General features: G+C 36.3%; 1 protein-coding gene across 4 annotated transcripts in view; it reads left to right on the top strand.

Annotated features, from left to right (window-relative positions):
* PPP2R5E (protein phosphatase 2, regulatory subunit B', epsilon isoform) overlaps nucleotides 1-5,921 on the top strand; it is a 182,509-nt gene extending 176,588 nt beyond the window's left edge. For all 4 annotated transcript variants that reach the window (XM_011978282.1, XM_011978283.1, XM_011978281.1 and 1 more), the window contains one exon: nucleotides 1,156-5,921. In XM_011978282.1, coding sequence (XP_011833672.1) covers nucleotides 1,156-1,255 — 100 coding nt within the window. In that variant the 3' untranslated portion in view covers nucleotides 1,256-5,921. The remainder of the gene's footprint in view (nucleotides 1-1,155) is intronic.
* The last annotated feature ends 10,353 nt before the right edge of the window (nucleotides 5,922-16,274 follow it).

Raw genomic sequence — 16,274 nt, 5'->3', positions numbered from 1 at the left:
GATCTCCTGACCTCGTGATCTGCCCGCCTCGGCCTCCCAAAGTGCTGGGATTACAGGCATGAGCCACTGCACCAGGCCTTTTTTTTTTTTTTTTTGAGATGGAGTCTCGCTCTGTCACCCAGGCTAGAGTGCAGTGGTGCTATCTCAGCTCGCTGTAACCTCTGCGTCCTGAGTTCAAGCGATTCTCCTGCCTCAGCCTCCTGAGTAGCTGAGACTACAAGCACACGCCACAATGCCCAGCTAATTTTTGTATTTTTAGTAGAGACGGGATCTCACCATTGCTGGCTAGGCTGGTCTCGAAATTCTGACCTCGTGATCCACCTGCCTCAGCCTCCCAAAGTGTTAGGATTACAGGCATGAGCCACTGTGCCCAGCCTGGGTCTGCTTTTTATTGGTCCACTGCAACATGGAAAAACCAGAGACAGTGCAGTGAATTATTTTTAATAATGTGAATGCATTTAACTTAGAATATAGTCTTACATTCCTGCATCATGTACTTCCTACTTGGTTGATGTTAAAAAATCCTTTTTTTGTAAAAATGTGGTAATTTTAAAATATCCTTGGCAAAATAAAGTTTGTCAATTCTTACTTGGACATCCAATTTTTGGGGGAAATTTTACCAAATAGTGAAATCCCAAAGTCTGAAAATCACTAAATTTAAAATCAGTAAAATTGATATTGAACCCAATTTGAAGGCTTGATGCATTAAAATTTAATACATAATAATATCAACCAAGTTCTTTTCAGATCATTAAAAGTGAAATCACAAGTTTTCAGTTTCTTCTAAACTGCTGAAGAATTTAAATGTACATGAGGTAGGAAAAATAGATATGAATAAGGAGCAGATATATTTTCTTGACCTACTATATTCTCTGTATCAGTGTCATCTCCAGCATCCTTTTTGGTAAACTATTTGGAGATAAACAAGAATTAAGATTTTTACTAAGCTGCAAGTGAAAATCACTAATATGCCCTTAATTTTACAATAACTGATGCATGTAAGTCATTCCCATTTTTGTTTCTTAGTAGTTTTAAAGTTAATTTTCTGAATTAAGCTAAGTATAAAGGGGCGTCAAGGTGAAATTGTAAAATATTCATTGTTGTATAATCTCATTAAACCTCAGCTGTTTACATTGTATTGTATTTCTTCCTCAGTGAGAAAAAGAAAGAAAAGGAGCGTGAAGAATTGTGGAAAAAATTGGAGGATCTGGAGTTAAAGAGAGGTCTTAGACGTGATGGAATAATTCCAACTTAACAAAAACAATGACAACGACATTACTAACCTGTGGAGTCACACATTTATGTAGTAGAAGATGGAGCAACAGTTTTCTGTATTGTGCAACTTTACAGTAGATTTCACATTTGTTTCATTATTACAACAGCACTGTATATACCTGTCTCTAAGTAAAGGAAAAAACAAAATAAGGACTTCAATCCAAAGTTTGGACAGTAGATGGACTTCTCAGAACTTTGCAAACATAATCATTGTTCTAACCCTCTTTTAAAAAAAAAAATCGGTCTTCAAAGATCTGTTGATGAAATTGCTATGTTAAAATTCCATTATCGGGAGTTCCTTATTTATCACTAGCAGAGAGTATGATACAATTTTCAAATGTGAACAATCTTAAATTTAGCTTGTCTTTCTGCTAAGCTGTTAAATGTATTTATAGTAAAGGAAGAAAAAAAGACTGTCATTTCCTTATAAGTTTGTATAACATCCTCCTCTGGATAACTTGACTGTAATTTGACATCTTTTTCTTTTGCACATCTTCCTGAGTTGAATGTCCATGTGGAATGGGGTCATGAATTATAAAAGTCCCTGATAAAAGTTCTGTTTACTGGGGTGAACATCTTTCCAGTAAGCAGGTAGTCCTGGTACTCCTTCAGTTTTAAAATTAGGAGTTAAAAGAGAAGAGGTGATAAACATAGTAGGGAAGGGAATATTGGATTCATGCATCAGTTTATGGTGAATCCAAATCAATGTCTTGAATCCTTTGAAAACAGGCACTGGGACATCACAGACTTCAGTACCTGACCAGTATTAGTTGCATATATCATTGAACACGCATACCAGAGATGTTTTAGAAATGCGAGAAAAACATCCTTTTGGACCATTTGAAATAAGAAAGACAAACACTAAACAATACAACCATGAAATTGATCACCAGGATTGCAAATCTAATTGGGAAAAGAGTTGAGCAAACAGCTTGGACTGTTTGGAGTTGTTGCCTTACTTTTTAATATGTATTTATAAAGTATTCCAGCAAAAGAGGATGTAGCCTCTGGGAAAAAAACATGTTACAGTGTTTTTTGTAGATTCTCGTTCTATATCTCATCACCGCGCCAGCCCTGTTTTTAGCCGGAAAGGATTCAGGATAAACATTATTATGCATTCTGAATTGGATGCATATTCCTAACTACTGTATTTGTTACCAAAAGTGGTTCTACAAATGCTACTGAAAAAAAATCTGGAAATTCCTAATGTCCTGAGTATTAATAATAAAGTTTAAAAAATGCTTTTATATCAAAGGTGCATCGTGACCAAATTGTTTAAGAAAAAATAACAAACAAAATCTAGGGCTGTATTATATATATATATATATATATCTTATTGGCTCTCTGCTTTGTATTTAAATGAAGAATCTTACATCTTGGGTAGGCAAACTGCTGATAAAACTTGTGTACAGTATGTACTTACCTAATGCAGTTGAATTATTATGTACTGAAAGATATGTGTTTGGGGGTTTATTTCCAGGATGCTTTTGCTTGTTATGGACATGGCAGCAGTGAGTTGGTAATCCTAAACCATCACTTCCAGCAGTATTCATGGAATAGAGCTGATTCTGTGTTCATGTGTTGAATTGTGATAGTAGCAAACATGAACATTTGAACTATTGTTGCTCTTAATAGAAATACAATATAAATATGGGCTTGTATATTTTCTTCCTTACATTTGAATATAAAGTAGAATATGTAGTTCTATTATTTTCAAGAAAAAGGAAGAAAAACTGCTGACCTTTCTCCCCCATAAAGTTTTTCAGGATGATCAGGTCACAGTGTGTATGTAAGAGTCAGCTAATTATGGATATTGTCATCTGGGTAACTTTGTAAAAAAACAAAAACAAAATTGGCATTGTTAATTCCAAAAAAAACCCCAAAAAACCAGCAGTTAAAAAAAAAAAAAAAGTCATATGCAACACCAGGCACAACGTGGTTTAATGGAATTAATAGTTTTTTTTGTTTTGTTTTTTGTTTTTTTTTTTAAGGAACATTGATGGGGATTCACTGTAAAGTTGGCAGAGGCTGCCAAAGACAAAACAACTGACTTTAAAAATGCTGGAACAAAGTGATAAAAAATAAATTTTTAACAAATCTTCTCCTTTTTAGCCCTTGTCATTTTAGCCCTTTAGTTTCCACTTTGCATTATATTTATTTTTGATAGTATAAACTTTTGTTTGCCATTAATTCATCTTTTTAGGTAGAAGACATTAAAATCGCAGGTTTATGAAGAATCTCTGCCCATTGGGATGAAATGCAGTCATTTGAAATGAGAAAGGCCAGGATCCTTTTTTGCACCTTACCCTGTCTTCAAGAGGAAAGGTGAACACTTACAGCTATCCTCCTTGATGTCAATTTTGTATGTTGATCATTCCAAACTGAGAAGAATAAAATTTTAGACATATTTAGAGAATCAATTAAGCTATATGTCTAAAGTTCATAGGGCAACTTCTGAGAAGAAACACTGTCTTTTTCTTTTTTAATGGAAAGTGACAATGTGACATAGTCACGTTGTGTGCGGTGACGCAGAGTAACTGAGGTAATCTGACTGTTGCACTATGTGACATATTTCAGGACGTACTTGCTGCATTTGCAGCAGCCCTCTCTCTCCGTCCCTTCCCACAATTCTGCTGTTGCTGCAACTTGAGTTAATTGTGACAAACGCATCTTTGTGTTATATTTTGTTTGCTTCATAATTTCCAGAACTATATATAAATATATTTTTAAAATAGCAAATATTGTAGTTAGCGAGTGATGATCACTCCAACCTTATCCTTACCATATTGGTTTCAGGGATAGGATTAAGAGTGTCTTTGGAAGAGAAAAGTACAAACAACCCTGTGGTTTAGAATGATGCTGAGGCCTTAGGCTGTGGGCCTAGAACAACTATGTGAGTGAATTCACCCATCTCATACTTTGAATCAAGCATGCATTCCTTTTTCTCATTGTGCAAGTATCTTACCCCAGTTGTTTTCCTTCAGTGTTGAGTTTTTGTCCTTTTAAATTTTATTGTATTTTGCTCTCCCTAACATTTGACTGTTTTTTATAAAAGAAAAGAAAAAATAATAAAAAAAAAAAAGAAAGAAATAATACCCTTGATGCCGCTGGATACTCACAAGCAGGGTTATGCTCCTTTATCTTAGGCTTGTTTGCCTAAATGAAAGGGTTTAATTTATTTTGTACCTCCTATGCGTGGGATAGTCCAGGGTGCAGAGCCAGGACTTGCTTGTAATTGCACCTGCTATACTTAAATGTATAGCCCTAGGCTCAATCACACTATGGAAAGAAACAAAAAAAGTATATTTAGAGCTTTAAAAGCTTTTTTATTTTTTTGTGGGGATGAGGGTGGGATGGGAAAGGGATGTATGGATGTTACTGGCATTTTTAAGTGTTTTAGAGTTTTTTGGGGTTTGGGGTGGTTTTTTTTCCTTGTTTTCCTTTTTTCCTTTTCTTTGGATGCACTGACCTGGCCCAGGAAATGAAGAGATTCTCTTTTGATGCTATTACCAATGTTATCATAAAGTGACAGTCACCTGTAACAAAAAGGTGGCACCAGACATGATCACTGATGTTTTATTTGCACATCAATATTTTTATTTTTGTATTCTGGCTCAGCTGCTTCTCTGAGTGGAGTTAAGGAATGAGCCACAAAGGATTTTTGTAGTAGGTATATTGGCATTGCATTTTATATTCCTCTATATTTAATTTTTAAAATCTAAAAGAAGGATTGTGCATCTTGAGAGAAAGTTGAGCAAATTGTGATCTAGCGGAATGTTAATTTGTGCTGCTTCTTGTGCACGATAGCAGCAGTAGTATCTCTTGGAAATAAACATCCCATATTATGATGTCTATGAATATAGGTTTCCTTTTCTTCCTTCCCTCCCTCCTTCCCCCACCTTTCTCTTTTTTTTCTCTCTCAGCCTCTCCTTTCCTCCCTCCCTCTTCCCTTCCTCTTTCTTTACTTTTTTTGAGATCACTTATTGTAAATAAGTTGTAATCCAAACCTCATGTATCAATGGGGAACTTTCAAATATAAATATTACCAATGCATTTTCTGGTTGTTGTCTGATTTTTGATTGAAATATAATGAGAATGACATGTCTGTTGCTTTTGGTTTGAGGACTTCACTTTAGCTTCATAAATCTTTTGGTATTTTAGTATTTCATTGTTTTAGCAGGAGAGGGCAGCAAAAGTTCATTTTCCCTGTTAGTAATGCTGTGGTTCATGATCGGTTTTAAATTTAGCTGTGTGTGCGTTTTTTTAAACAGCATCTCTTTGTGAGTAGAGGTAAAAATGAAACATTTTTGACATGAAAAGTTGCATATGAAAATTATAGACTGGTTCAACCAGACAGTGAAGACTTCTGATCCACCTCAAACGTAAAATGCCACAAAACAATCTTCCACCTCTGGCTAAAACATGCTACTTCCTTTTCAAACACCATAAAATACAAGCTGAGTCTTAAACACTTGGAATTTAAAATGTTTTTCTTTGGAAATGATTTGCTTTCTTCAGAGTGGTAACAGAAACAAAAACGAAGGTGCTCCCCAAAAAGAAATGTAACCTTCCCCTTTCACAGATGTGTGAGAGGTTCTGTACTGTGGGTGCATCATAATAAAGAAGCAGTGAAGAGTTTTCAGGTGCCTGACTGTTTTTGTTTGTTTGTTTCTGAACTCCGTGGCCTTTTGAACCATACAAATACTAGATTTGATTGACTTAGCTTTGAGGCAGTGGGGTTGGTATGTTCAGGCTTTCATTTTGAGAAGTCAGTTTATGATTATGAGTATGTAATATTGGGAAATGGTCCAGTATCTATTGCTGTATAACATACTACTCCAAAAGTAGCAGCTTAGAAGAACAACAATTTATTCTCATCACAAATCTATAGTTTGGGAAGGACTTAGCGAGAACATCTTGTCTCTGATCCTCGAGTGTCAACCAGGGTGTCACAGGTGGGGCAGGAATCTTCACTTCCAGCATGACTCACTTACATGGTTGACAAGTTCGTGCTGACAGTTGGCTTGGAGTTCAGCCAGGGGTCTCAGTTCTTCCTCACAGTACTTTCTTCTTGGGCTTCCTCACAGCATGGCAGCTGGGTTCTAGGAGGCAGGAAGTGAAAACTGCCTCTTCTTTGAGGCCTGGGCTCGGAAACTATCATGGCATCACCTCCATCATATTCTATTGGTCAGGCGGTCACAGAGCCTGCTCAGATTCAAGTGGAGGGGACATAGTCCTCACTGTGAATCAATGAGAAGTGTTTTCAGTAATTTGCAGTTATCTGTAAGCTACCATAGGATAGTTTTTTTTTTTTAAGTAAAGTATTTGATTTAGGTGTGATCTACTCCCTTAGCTAATTAAATTACATCAAATTTGGAACCATGTGGAATTAACCAATTTATATTTCATATTAAAACTAATCGGTTTGGAAAGGAAAAGCCCTTGTAAATGTCAGCAATTTTGTATTTCAAAGCATAACCACTTGTAGCACCTGAAGATCACCTCCTGGTAAGTTAGAAGAAACTTGTAACAAAAAATTTTAGGGTTCAAGAGACTTAAGAGATGATTTTAAGAAAATATCTAATTCTTTGCATAATGTTGCTTCCTATCTATAAATATTTACAAGAATGGAGGCAAAATAAATGTACAATAAAGATACAGATTTTTATATAAGTAGTATGTCTATTAGTAATGTTTCTATTAGATTAAGTTTACATTATGCTTTTAAATTTTTTTAAGGGAGACCAAAGTATGTGATAGTTAAAGGGGAATTAGTTTGACTTTTTTTTTTAATGATAGTATTGCTTTTTTATTATTAGGCACGTACTTTTTGTGGACCACTGGAAACATGAGTAGATAAACGTTTGTTGCCTCTCAGCCAAGTGAGAGAACCTCTGGATAGATTCTTAATTTTATTATTTAAAAAAATCAATGAGATTATTAGCCTTATTAAACACATGGGGAAATTGAGACTCACAAATTAAATAATGAGTCCAAATGTACATGATTGATTCATCTATGATGCATGTTCATACACATTCTCAGAAAGGCAGAATTATTTGCTTTTATGATTGTTTTTTGTGACCGAAGAAACCATTCTTCCCCCGTTTTCCTATCCCAGGCCGAAAAACATTCTCTTACGTTTTTCTGTAAGAGCTTTATAATTTTAGCTTTTATATTGAGGTCTGTGATTCATCTTGGATTATTTTCTTATGTGTAGGTTGTAAAATAGGAATCTAGATGCAGTTTTTCCATGTGGATTCTCAGTTATTGTGGGGCCAGTTGTTGAAAAGTCTCCCAAAGAACGGCTTTCTTGTCAAAACGCTACCTTAAAAGTGTGTATCTAAGTCTGAGTTCTCTTTTCCGTTCTAATGGTTGATATTTTTATCCTTATGCCAGAACCACACTGTCATGATTGCTGTAGCTTTATAATAGTCTTGAATCAAGTTGTCTTTCAGTTTTGTATTTTTCAAAATTGCTCTCAGTATTCTAAGTCCTTTGCATTTCTACATAAAATTTAGAAGCAGCATGTAAAAAAAAAAAAAAAAAAAAAGCCTGGGTGGGAGTATGATTGGGGTTACATGAGGGCTGTGCTCTCATGAATGGATTGATGCCATTACTGGAGACTGGGGGTGGGTTTGTTATTACAGGGAGTGGGTTCATTGTATTTAATAAAAGGGTGAGTTTGGTTCTCTCTCTCTTCTCCCTCTCTCTCTCTCTCCCTCCCTCCCTCCCTCTCCTCTCCTCCCCCTTATACCTCCCCATCTTGCCTTCCGTCTTGGGATGAAAAGCAGGAAGGTCCTTGCCAGATGCCAGCACCTTGATATTGGACTTCCCAGGCTCCAGAACTGTGAGAAATAAATTTCTTTATAAGTTACCCAGTCTCTGGTATTCTGTTATAACAGCACAAAATGTACTAAGACATAATCCATAAACATGGTATTGCTCTTCATTTAGTCTTAATTAAATGTGTTGTTAGCCGTAGATTTTTCCTAGATGCCTTTTATCAGATTGAGGAGGTACCTTTTTATTTCTAGTTTGCTGAGAGTTTTTATCATGAAGAATGTTATTTGTTAAATGCTTTTTAAATATATTAAAATGATACGATTTTTTTATTGTGCTTAATTGCATTAAATTTCTGGGATAAACTATCTGTGTAGGTTGTAAGATGGGAATATAGATCTCTGTGTGTGTGTGTGTGTGTGTGTGTGTATCATTGAACTTAAATCTCTAAATTTATAATCTTTCATGATATTTGTGGTAAGTTTCTAGTCAAATATTTGAAGAATTATTTTTCATATATTCTCTGCCCCATTCTTTCTATTGTCTTCTTCTGTGACACTAATTCTTTATTAACTTTTTGGTATTGTACTATAGGTCACAGAGGTACTGTTGATTACAAATTGTTTTTAATTGAGATGAAATTCACATAGTAAAAGTAGCCATTTTATAATGTACGATTTATTGGCATTTGATATATTCACAATACTGTGCAACCATCATTTCTATCTAGTTCAAAGTATTTTCGTCCCCCTAAAAGCAAACACAGTACCCGTGAGGCAGTCACTTCCTATTCTTCTCTCAGCCCCTGGCAACCACTAATCTGCTCTCTGCCTTTATGGATTTATCTATTCTGGATATTTCATATCAATAGAATCATATAATATGTGACCTTTTGTGTCTGACTTCTTTCACTTAGAATAATATTTTTGAGGTTCATTTATGTTGTAGCATGTATCAGTACTTCATTCTTTTTAATGGCTGAATAACCTGTCATATGGATATACCACATCTCTTTATTCATTTATCAGTTTATGTGCATTTAGGTTATTTTTACTGTATGGCTCTTATAAATAGTGCTTCTAGGAACATTCATTTTAGTTTTTGTTTGAATACCTATTTTTAATTCTTTTGGCTAATTCTTTAATTCTTTTTGGTAATTGTAGAATTGCTGTTTCACTTTTTGAGAAACTGTCAAACTTTTTCACAGCAGCTGCATTATTTTACATTCTTGCCAGCAGAGGGTTCTAATCGCTCCACATCCATGCCAGGACTCATTTTCTCATTGTGGTTATTGTCATCTTAGTGGGTGTGCCATGTTCTTTCTTAAAGAGTGTCTTTTTTTTTTCAGTGTTCTTTAAATTAGATAACTTACTGATTTATCTTTAAGTTCGCTGGTTGTTTCCTGTCATCTTTATTTGCTGTTAAACCCATACAATACTTTTTTTCTTTTAGACATTGCATTTTTTACCTTACAATTTCTACTTGGTTCATTTTTATAGTTTCTCTTTCTCTGTTGAGATTGCCTATCTCATCATTCACTGTATCTCTTAACATCACTGAGCATAATTAGAATATTTGTCATAAATTTCTTGTTTGCAAATTCCAACATCAGGGTCATCTCAGGATTTGTTTTTAAGTCTTTTTCTTGAGAATTTGTCACATTTTCCTGTTTTTTCATAGGTCAAGCAATTTTGGATCCTGTCCTGGTTATATTGAATATTATGTTATGGGAACTTTGTATTCTGTAGTATTCCTCTGAAGAATTTTGATTATTTTGTTTTAGCAAACAATTAACTTGGAAGGACTCAAACTGCCACCTCCTCTGGGGCAGCAGCTGAAGCTCAAATCTCAGTTCAATTATTTTATCCTTCCCTGCAGTTTGTTCTGTGTATGCAAGGGCCGGGTTAGCCATAGATTTGGGCTGAGTTATATGCAGGATTTGGTTTGCTCTTTTCTGAGTCTCTCTTTTGTGGGGTATACCCTCACTCCCAGTGTCTATGGTTGCCCTGAACTCTCTCTTCTGATTCTTCAGACTAGAAAGACAGTTTTTCTGTTGGTGTTCTACCTCACGTAGTGTTGACTCTCAGCCTAAAACTCATAAACATGGAAACCTTACCCAATATCATCCTTTTCTTCCTGAGTTGACTTCCCTCCAGAATATGCTTTTCAGGGCTTTCTAGTTGCTTTCCTTCCTTTGTATTTTGCACTTTATTCTTTGTATTTTGGCTAGATTTTATCATGTTTATCTGCAGGAGGAGGTTTAGTAGGATTTCAATCAGATATTCTGAAAGCAGATTTTCCCTCAAAGGTTATGTTATGGAGAACCGTAGCTTTTTCCCCTGACACATATCTATTCTGCATATCAGGCATCATGCTAAGTCAAGATTATTATAGTTTCCCACATATCAGCCATTTACATATCACTGTCACGAATTTTGCCATAAACAGTTGACTCTTCAACAACATGGGCATTAGGGGCATTGACTCCCCTCACAGCTGAAAATCTTTTGACTCCCCAAGAGCTTAACTGCTAATAGCCTACTGACCAGAAGCTTTACCAGTAACATAAAAAGTCAGCTAACATATGTTGTGTATGTTTGCAAGTTTTGTATGTTATATGTATTATATACTGTATTCTTACAATAAAGTAAGCTATAGAAAAGAAAATGTTATTTAGAAAATCATAAGGAGAGTATGTTTACTGTTCACTAAGTGGAAATGGATTAGCATAAAGGCCTTCATCCTTGTCATCTTCACGCTGAGTAGGCTGAGGAGGAGGAGGAAGAGGAGGGATTGGTCTTGCTGTCTCAGGGGTGGCAGGGGCAGAAGTAAATCCATGTATAAGTGCTATTCAAACCCATGTTGTTCAGTGGTGATATGTACTGTGTTTTACTTGTAACTTAGCTTATTTAAAAATGACTCATTTTAATTCAAATTTATTTGTTTTTTAAACTTTTTATTTTTAGATAATTTTTGACTTAAGGAAGTGTTGAAAAATAGTACCAGGAATTCCTGAGTACCCTACTTCCTCCTCAACTTCCCCTTGTGTTAACATCTTCTATAACCATAGAACAGTTATCCTTGGTACAATTATCTTAGATAAAGTACTATTAACTAAAATACAGAACTTATTCCAGTTTCACCAGTCTTTCCTTTAATGCCCTTTTTGTCTTTCAGAATTCAGTCCAGACTCCACATTATATGTTATGTCTCCTTGGTGTTTTCCAATCTGTGACAGTTCCACAGTCTTTCCCTAAATTCCACAACTGATATTTTTGTACTTTTCCAGTGGATTTTCAGAAAGCCCCTCAATTTGGGTTTTTCTGATATTTTCTCATGATTAGATTGCAGTGAATACATTGTTTGGAAAGGCATTTCAGAGATGATATTCCTCTTTTAGTGCATGATATCGGGGGTATATGTGGTTAGTGTGTATTACTGGTGATGTTAACCTTGATCATTTGGCTATGGTTCTGTTTAGAAGGACTTTGCCCCATAAAATTACTATTTTTCTTTTTATAATTACTAAATACTTTGGAGGAAATACTTAGAGACTATGTAAATGTCTATTTCTGCTCAAACTCTTGTCTGCTGATTTTTAGTACAGTGTTCTAATGGCAGTTTTCTATTTTCTCTCATTCCTAATAAATTTATGAATTGAAATTCCTCTGTAAGGAAGAGTAGTTACTTCTTCCCCATTTATTTATTGCTTCACATATTTATATGTATGTGGACTTGTGGATTTAATTTTATCCTTTGGGTTATAATCCAGTACTCTTATTATTTTAAGTTGTTCCATTGGGAGCTTTTTCAGGTTGGCTCCCATGACCTTTTGATATGTGCAACCCACTCCATACACACACCTGTCTTTTTTAAAGCACTTTCTTTCTTTCTGGCACCACTACATGCTTCAGGCTTATTTTACATTTTTCCTGCCCTAGCCCCAGGAACAACCAGTTCTTTAGTGAATCTTGCCTTCTTTTATTAGAGAATGGTATTTAGAAACCAAGATCTGGATGCTGGATGTGTTCATTGCTACTGTTTCTAGCCCCTCCCAGAAATCCTAGAGATTTCTAGAATATATATGTATGTACACTACTGCATACATACATCTGTATTTCCATATTTATCTGCATATATTTTAAAAAACATGAATACATTATTAAGACCTCCAACTCTAATCCAGCACCACAGAGTTCATTCTAGCTTCTCCCTTTCCTTATTTGTAACTCCCTTCTCCAACAGTGATAAAACTGGTAATATGATCTGTAATATATTTACTTATTTGTTCAACTTTCATATACAAGTAAGGTAGTTTCAGAGTTCTTAACCAATACCTGTATAAGAAACAAATTTACCAACTATAGTACAGCATCTGTATACAGTTCTTTTTGTCTTTAGCTTCACAGTATTCATTTAAAGCACTGCTTTCCACAGCAATTTAGGTCAACTCCTTTCTTCCCCATCCACTTCAGTGTGGTTATTATAATTAATTTGTAATAAAGTTAGTCATTTGTCATAGTCTTCTTTTTGTCTTTTCCTTCACATCTTGGTTGATTTAAAAAACATTAAATATAGCACAATTTATTTCTTTGTCTTTTACAGTCCTGTGGTTTGGACAAATGCATAGAACCTGGTATCTACCACCACAGTTCCATGTGGAAGAGTTCCAGTGCCCCTCAAAACTTCCTCATGCTCCTCCTTTATAGACAGTTCCTCTTGTCAGCCCAAGTCATAGGAACCACTAATCTATTTTCCTCCCTATGGTTTTTTCTTTCCAGAGTGCCATATAAATGGGATCATACAATATGTAGCCATACAGATAGACCTATCTTATTTCACTTAGCAAAATGCATTTAAGATTCATCCATGTTGTGTGAATCAATAGTTTACTGCTTTACTGCTGAGTATGTTCCATTGTTTCTTTGTCTACTTGCCAGTTAAAGGACATCTGGGTTGTTTACAATTTTTGGTAAATAATTTTGAATAAAGCTACTATAATCATTTGTGTGCAGGTGTTTGATAACAAGTTTTCATTTCTCTTTGGTATATACCTAGGATTACCCAGATTCAGATTTATAGGGTCCACTGGGTGGCCATAAAAATGGGTGAAAAAGACTCTCATCAAGGTACATACTTCTGTAATTTTCACAACATATGAAGAATAAAGAGTAGACAGATTTTAAAATCTCCCAGTAGGGGGAAAGCATTTAGAGAATCAAGAATCACAATGACTGATCTCCTCAAAAGTATCACTGGGTGAAAAAGACAATGGGATAATGCTTTTAAATTTTTAAGGAAAAGTGATTTTCAACCTAGACTTCCATATGCAGCCACTCAGTTGTGAGGGTTGAGGTTTTAGACATGCTGTATTCAGAAAATTTACATCTCATGCATTTTACTTAGGTTCAAAACTGCTTGAGGATGTACTCCAGCAAAACGAGAATAAAACAAGAAGGCAGAGGACAGGATCCCGGAAACAGTGGATCCCTCCTAGGAGGGCACCAATGGGAAATACAATAGTTATATAGCAGGCCTAGAAAGCAACCAGTGCAGATTGAAGCATGGGGATAAAACACTCTGCAAGCAACAAAAAAGGGGCAGGGGAGGGTCAAAGGAAGGACTTGGTAGAAAAACTGATACAATAATTGGAAAGGATTAATGAAGTGTAAATGGCAGGGTAAGAGAATAAGACAGGGATTTAGAGACTCTAGGGGAAAAAGCTTCATAAGAGGAAAAGTAATCAGTATATTACTGGACTGGCAGAGAATATTTATAGTCATATTAGTCACAAACTTTGATTATTGATTTAATTAGTAATGGCGCTATAGCTCTATTAGGGTAGGAGTGAAGAGGTATAGGTGGTACAAGAGAGCTGAATCCTTAATGTTTGTAGAGTTGCTAAAACAAGAAAGAGCAGTATAAGCAAATCGGAAATGTGGACAGTTTAAGAAGTTAAAATTAGTTAAAAGTAGTCAAAAAAGGAGAGAAGAGAGTGTTCATGCAGGAGGTATAACCATGTTTTACTGAAGTCTCAATGCCTGAAAAATGGGTCAAATAAATAGCCTGCATTCTTTTTTCGAAAGCTCAGTGTCACAAACCTGAGACAGACTCAGCAGATTGAGACAGGCCTATTGGTATAAAGGGGCTTTCTTTGAGGCCAGCGTGATGACATATATAAAGAGAAAGCAGATCCACATCAAGCGTTAGGAAGGAACAGGTTGCCTGATACCTACCCAGATACATACATTTTATTTTTTTATTTTTTATTTTTTATTTTTTTTAGCTTTTGAGAATGCAGGGGTCAGGAATTGATTTGTGCCACTGTTTATTGTATCCCAGATTAGAAAGAAACCTGGCACAAATAGCCTCCTAGTTTGCTTGAATGAAGAAATGTGAACATCAGATGGTGTTAATGAGTTAGGCGTTTACAGGCTATTTCACTGACACAAAACGGATATTATCACTGTTCCCCATTGCACTTCAGCACCTGGAGCGTCTCAGACAATAGTGAATTCACGTAATGAGCAATCTGAAGTGTCAAGTGATGATGACTGAACAAATCAAGCTTGTGGATTTGCAAAGGAAGGCCAATTTCTTTGTGAGAACTCCGGAACAACATTGTCTCTTTAGAAAGCCCAGTGCTGGCTACAGGAGGTCTGGCTAGCTGGGAAGGGACCACATGGAGGGACCTGAGAGAAGGCCATTGGCGGGAGAGGGAAAGGAAGTTTATTGCTTCCGCAGACTGTAAATCTCAGGACCGAAGGTCACCAGGCAACCTTGTGGGGGCTGTAGTTTCATATCCTTCTTATTGGTAATTTGATGAGGAGTTATCACAGAGAGGAACCTCTGAAGATCCATAAATGCTGGCTGAAAGGACAATTTAGCTAAATTACAGCAGATGGGGGAGAGAAGGGAAGTGCTGGGGAGAATCATTTTAAAAGCTTATGAATAAAAAACACATCAATAGGAGGCTTTATTTTCATTAAGAAATTACATGCATCCTTTCATTTTTACTGTTTATCAAAGTGTAATATCCTTGCAGAAAACTGCGTGTGTCATACATGAGTGGCTTGCTGAATTTTTACTGGTTTCTTTTTAAAGACAAAAATGAGAAACTGAAGTGAGAGAGAGAAGATAGGTTGGGAAAGACTGTATTCTGCTCTGTCACCATCTAGTGACAAGAGGCTGTGATGCTCCAGTGTATACCTGGTGGCCAGGTGTGGCTGTGTCTCCACTTCTAGAAGGACCAGTCATGCTTTCCTCAGGCGTGACTTCCTGTGGGGGTGCCCACAACAATGACTGTCCTGGCCAACTGCATGGTTGTATTCAGCAACACCTGGGAGAGCGGTACGTCTCCAGGTTTAGGTTATAAAAGAAACAGGACTATGAGCACCTAAAGGAATACATACAAATATCTTGCTATGTTTTTTCCCAGGAAACTCATGGTTTGTTTCCATCCTGTGGTTCATCACTGATTCAGATAAACGACAGAAAGCCTGAAGAAAGGGCAATGGATTGATGTCACTCCTCTTTCTAGAACCTTTCCAAAACTACCTGATACGCAAAGGATAAAAACTAGACTTCTGACCACGGCCTTCAAGGTGATGCTACCTCTCATCCTCTCTCCCACTGCTCCTCTCCTTTTCTCACCCATCCTAACCCCACTGGCCACCGTCCTGTCCTTGGCCATGCCTCAGGGCCTTGCACTTGCTGTTTCCTCTGCCCCTGGCACTTTGTATGGTTGGCTGCTTTTCACCCTCTTTGCTTAGATGTCAACTCGTCAGTGGACTCTTTTGACTGGTCTACCTAAAACAGGGTCCCTTCTCCAAAATCAATCCCATCTCATCATCATATTTATTTACTGAATAGCTGACTGCCATTTGAAATTACCTTTTACTTAATTTGTTTACTTACCTGTTGACTACCTACCTCCCTTTCTAGAATGTCAGCTCTATCATGGCAAAGGCTTTGTCTCACTCATAGCAGTAGCCCAGCTCCTAAAATAAAAGTGCCTTGCACATTGTTGGTACTCAGTAAGCATGTGTTGGATAAATAAGTGAATGAATAATAAATGCATAATAAACATATCCACTAGCTAAGTATTTGCAGAGTGAGCCCATTTTTTTTCTCCGTGGGAAGTCGCCACAGGGCCTTGAGCATAGAAGTCTGAGTGTTGTGCTCTACATAGAGACTCCTGGAAAGCCCTGGCTAGT

This window comes from Mandrillus leucophaeus, unplaced genomic scaffold, assembly GCF_000951045.1.
Source record: "Mandrillus leucophaeus isolate KB7577 unplaced genomic scaffold, Mleu.le_1.0 Scaffold192, whole genome shotgun sequence".
NCBI lineage: Eukaryota > Metazoa > Chordata > Mammalia > Primates > Cercopithecidae > Mandrillus > Mandrillus leucophaeus.
This window is presented reverse-complemented; position numbering and strand designations above follow the sequence as displayed.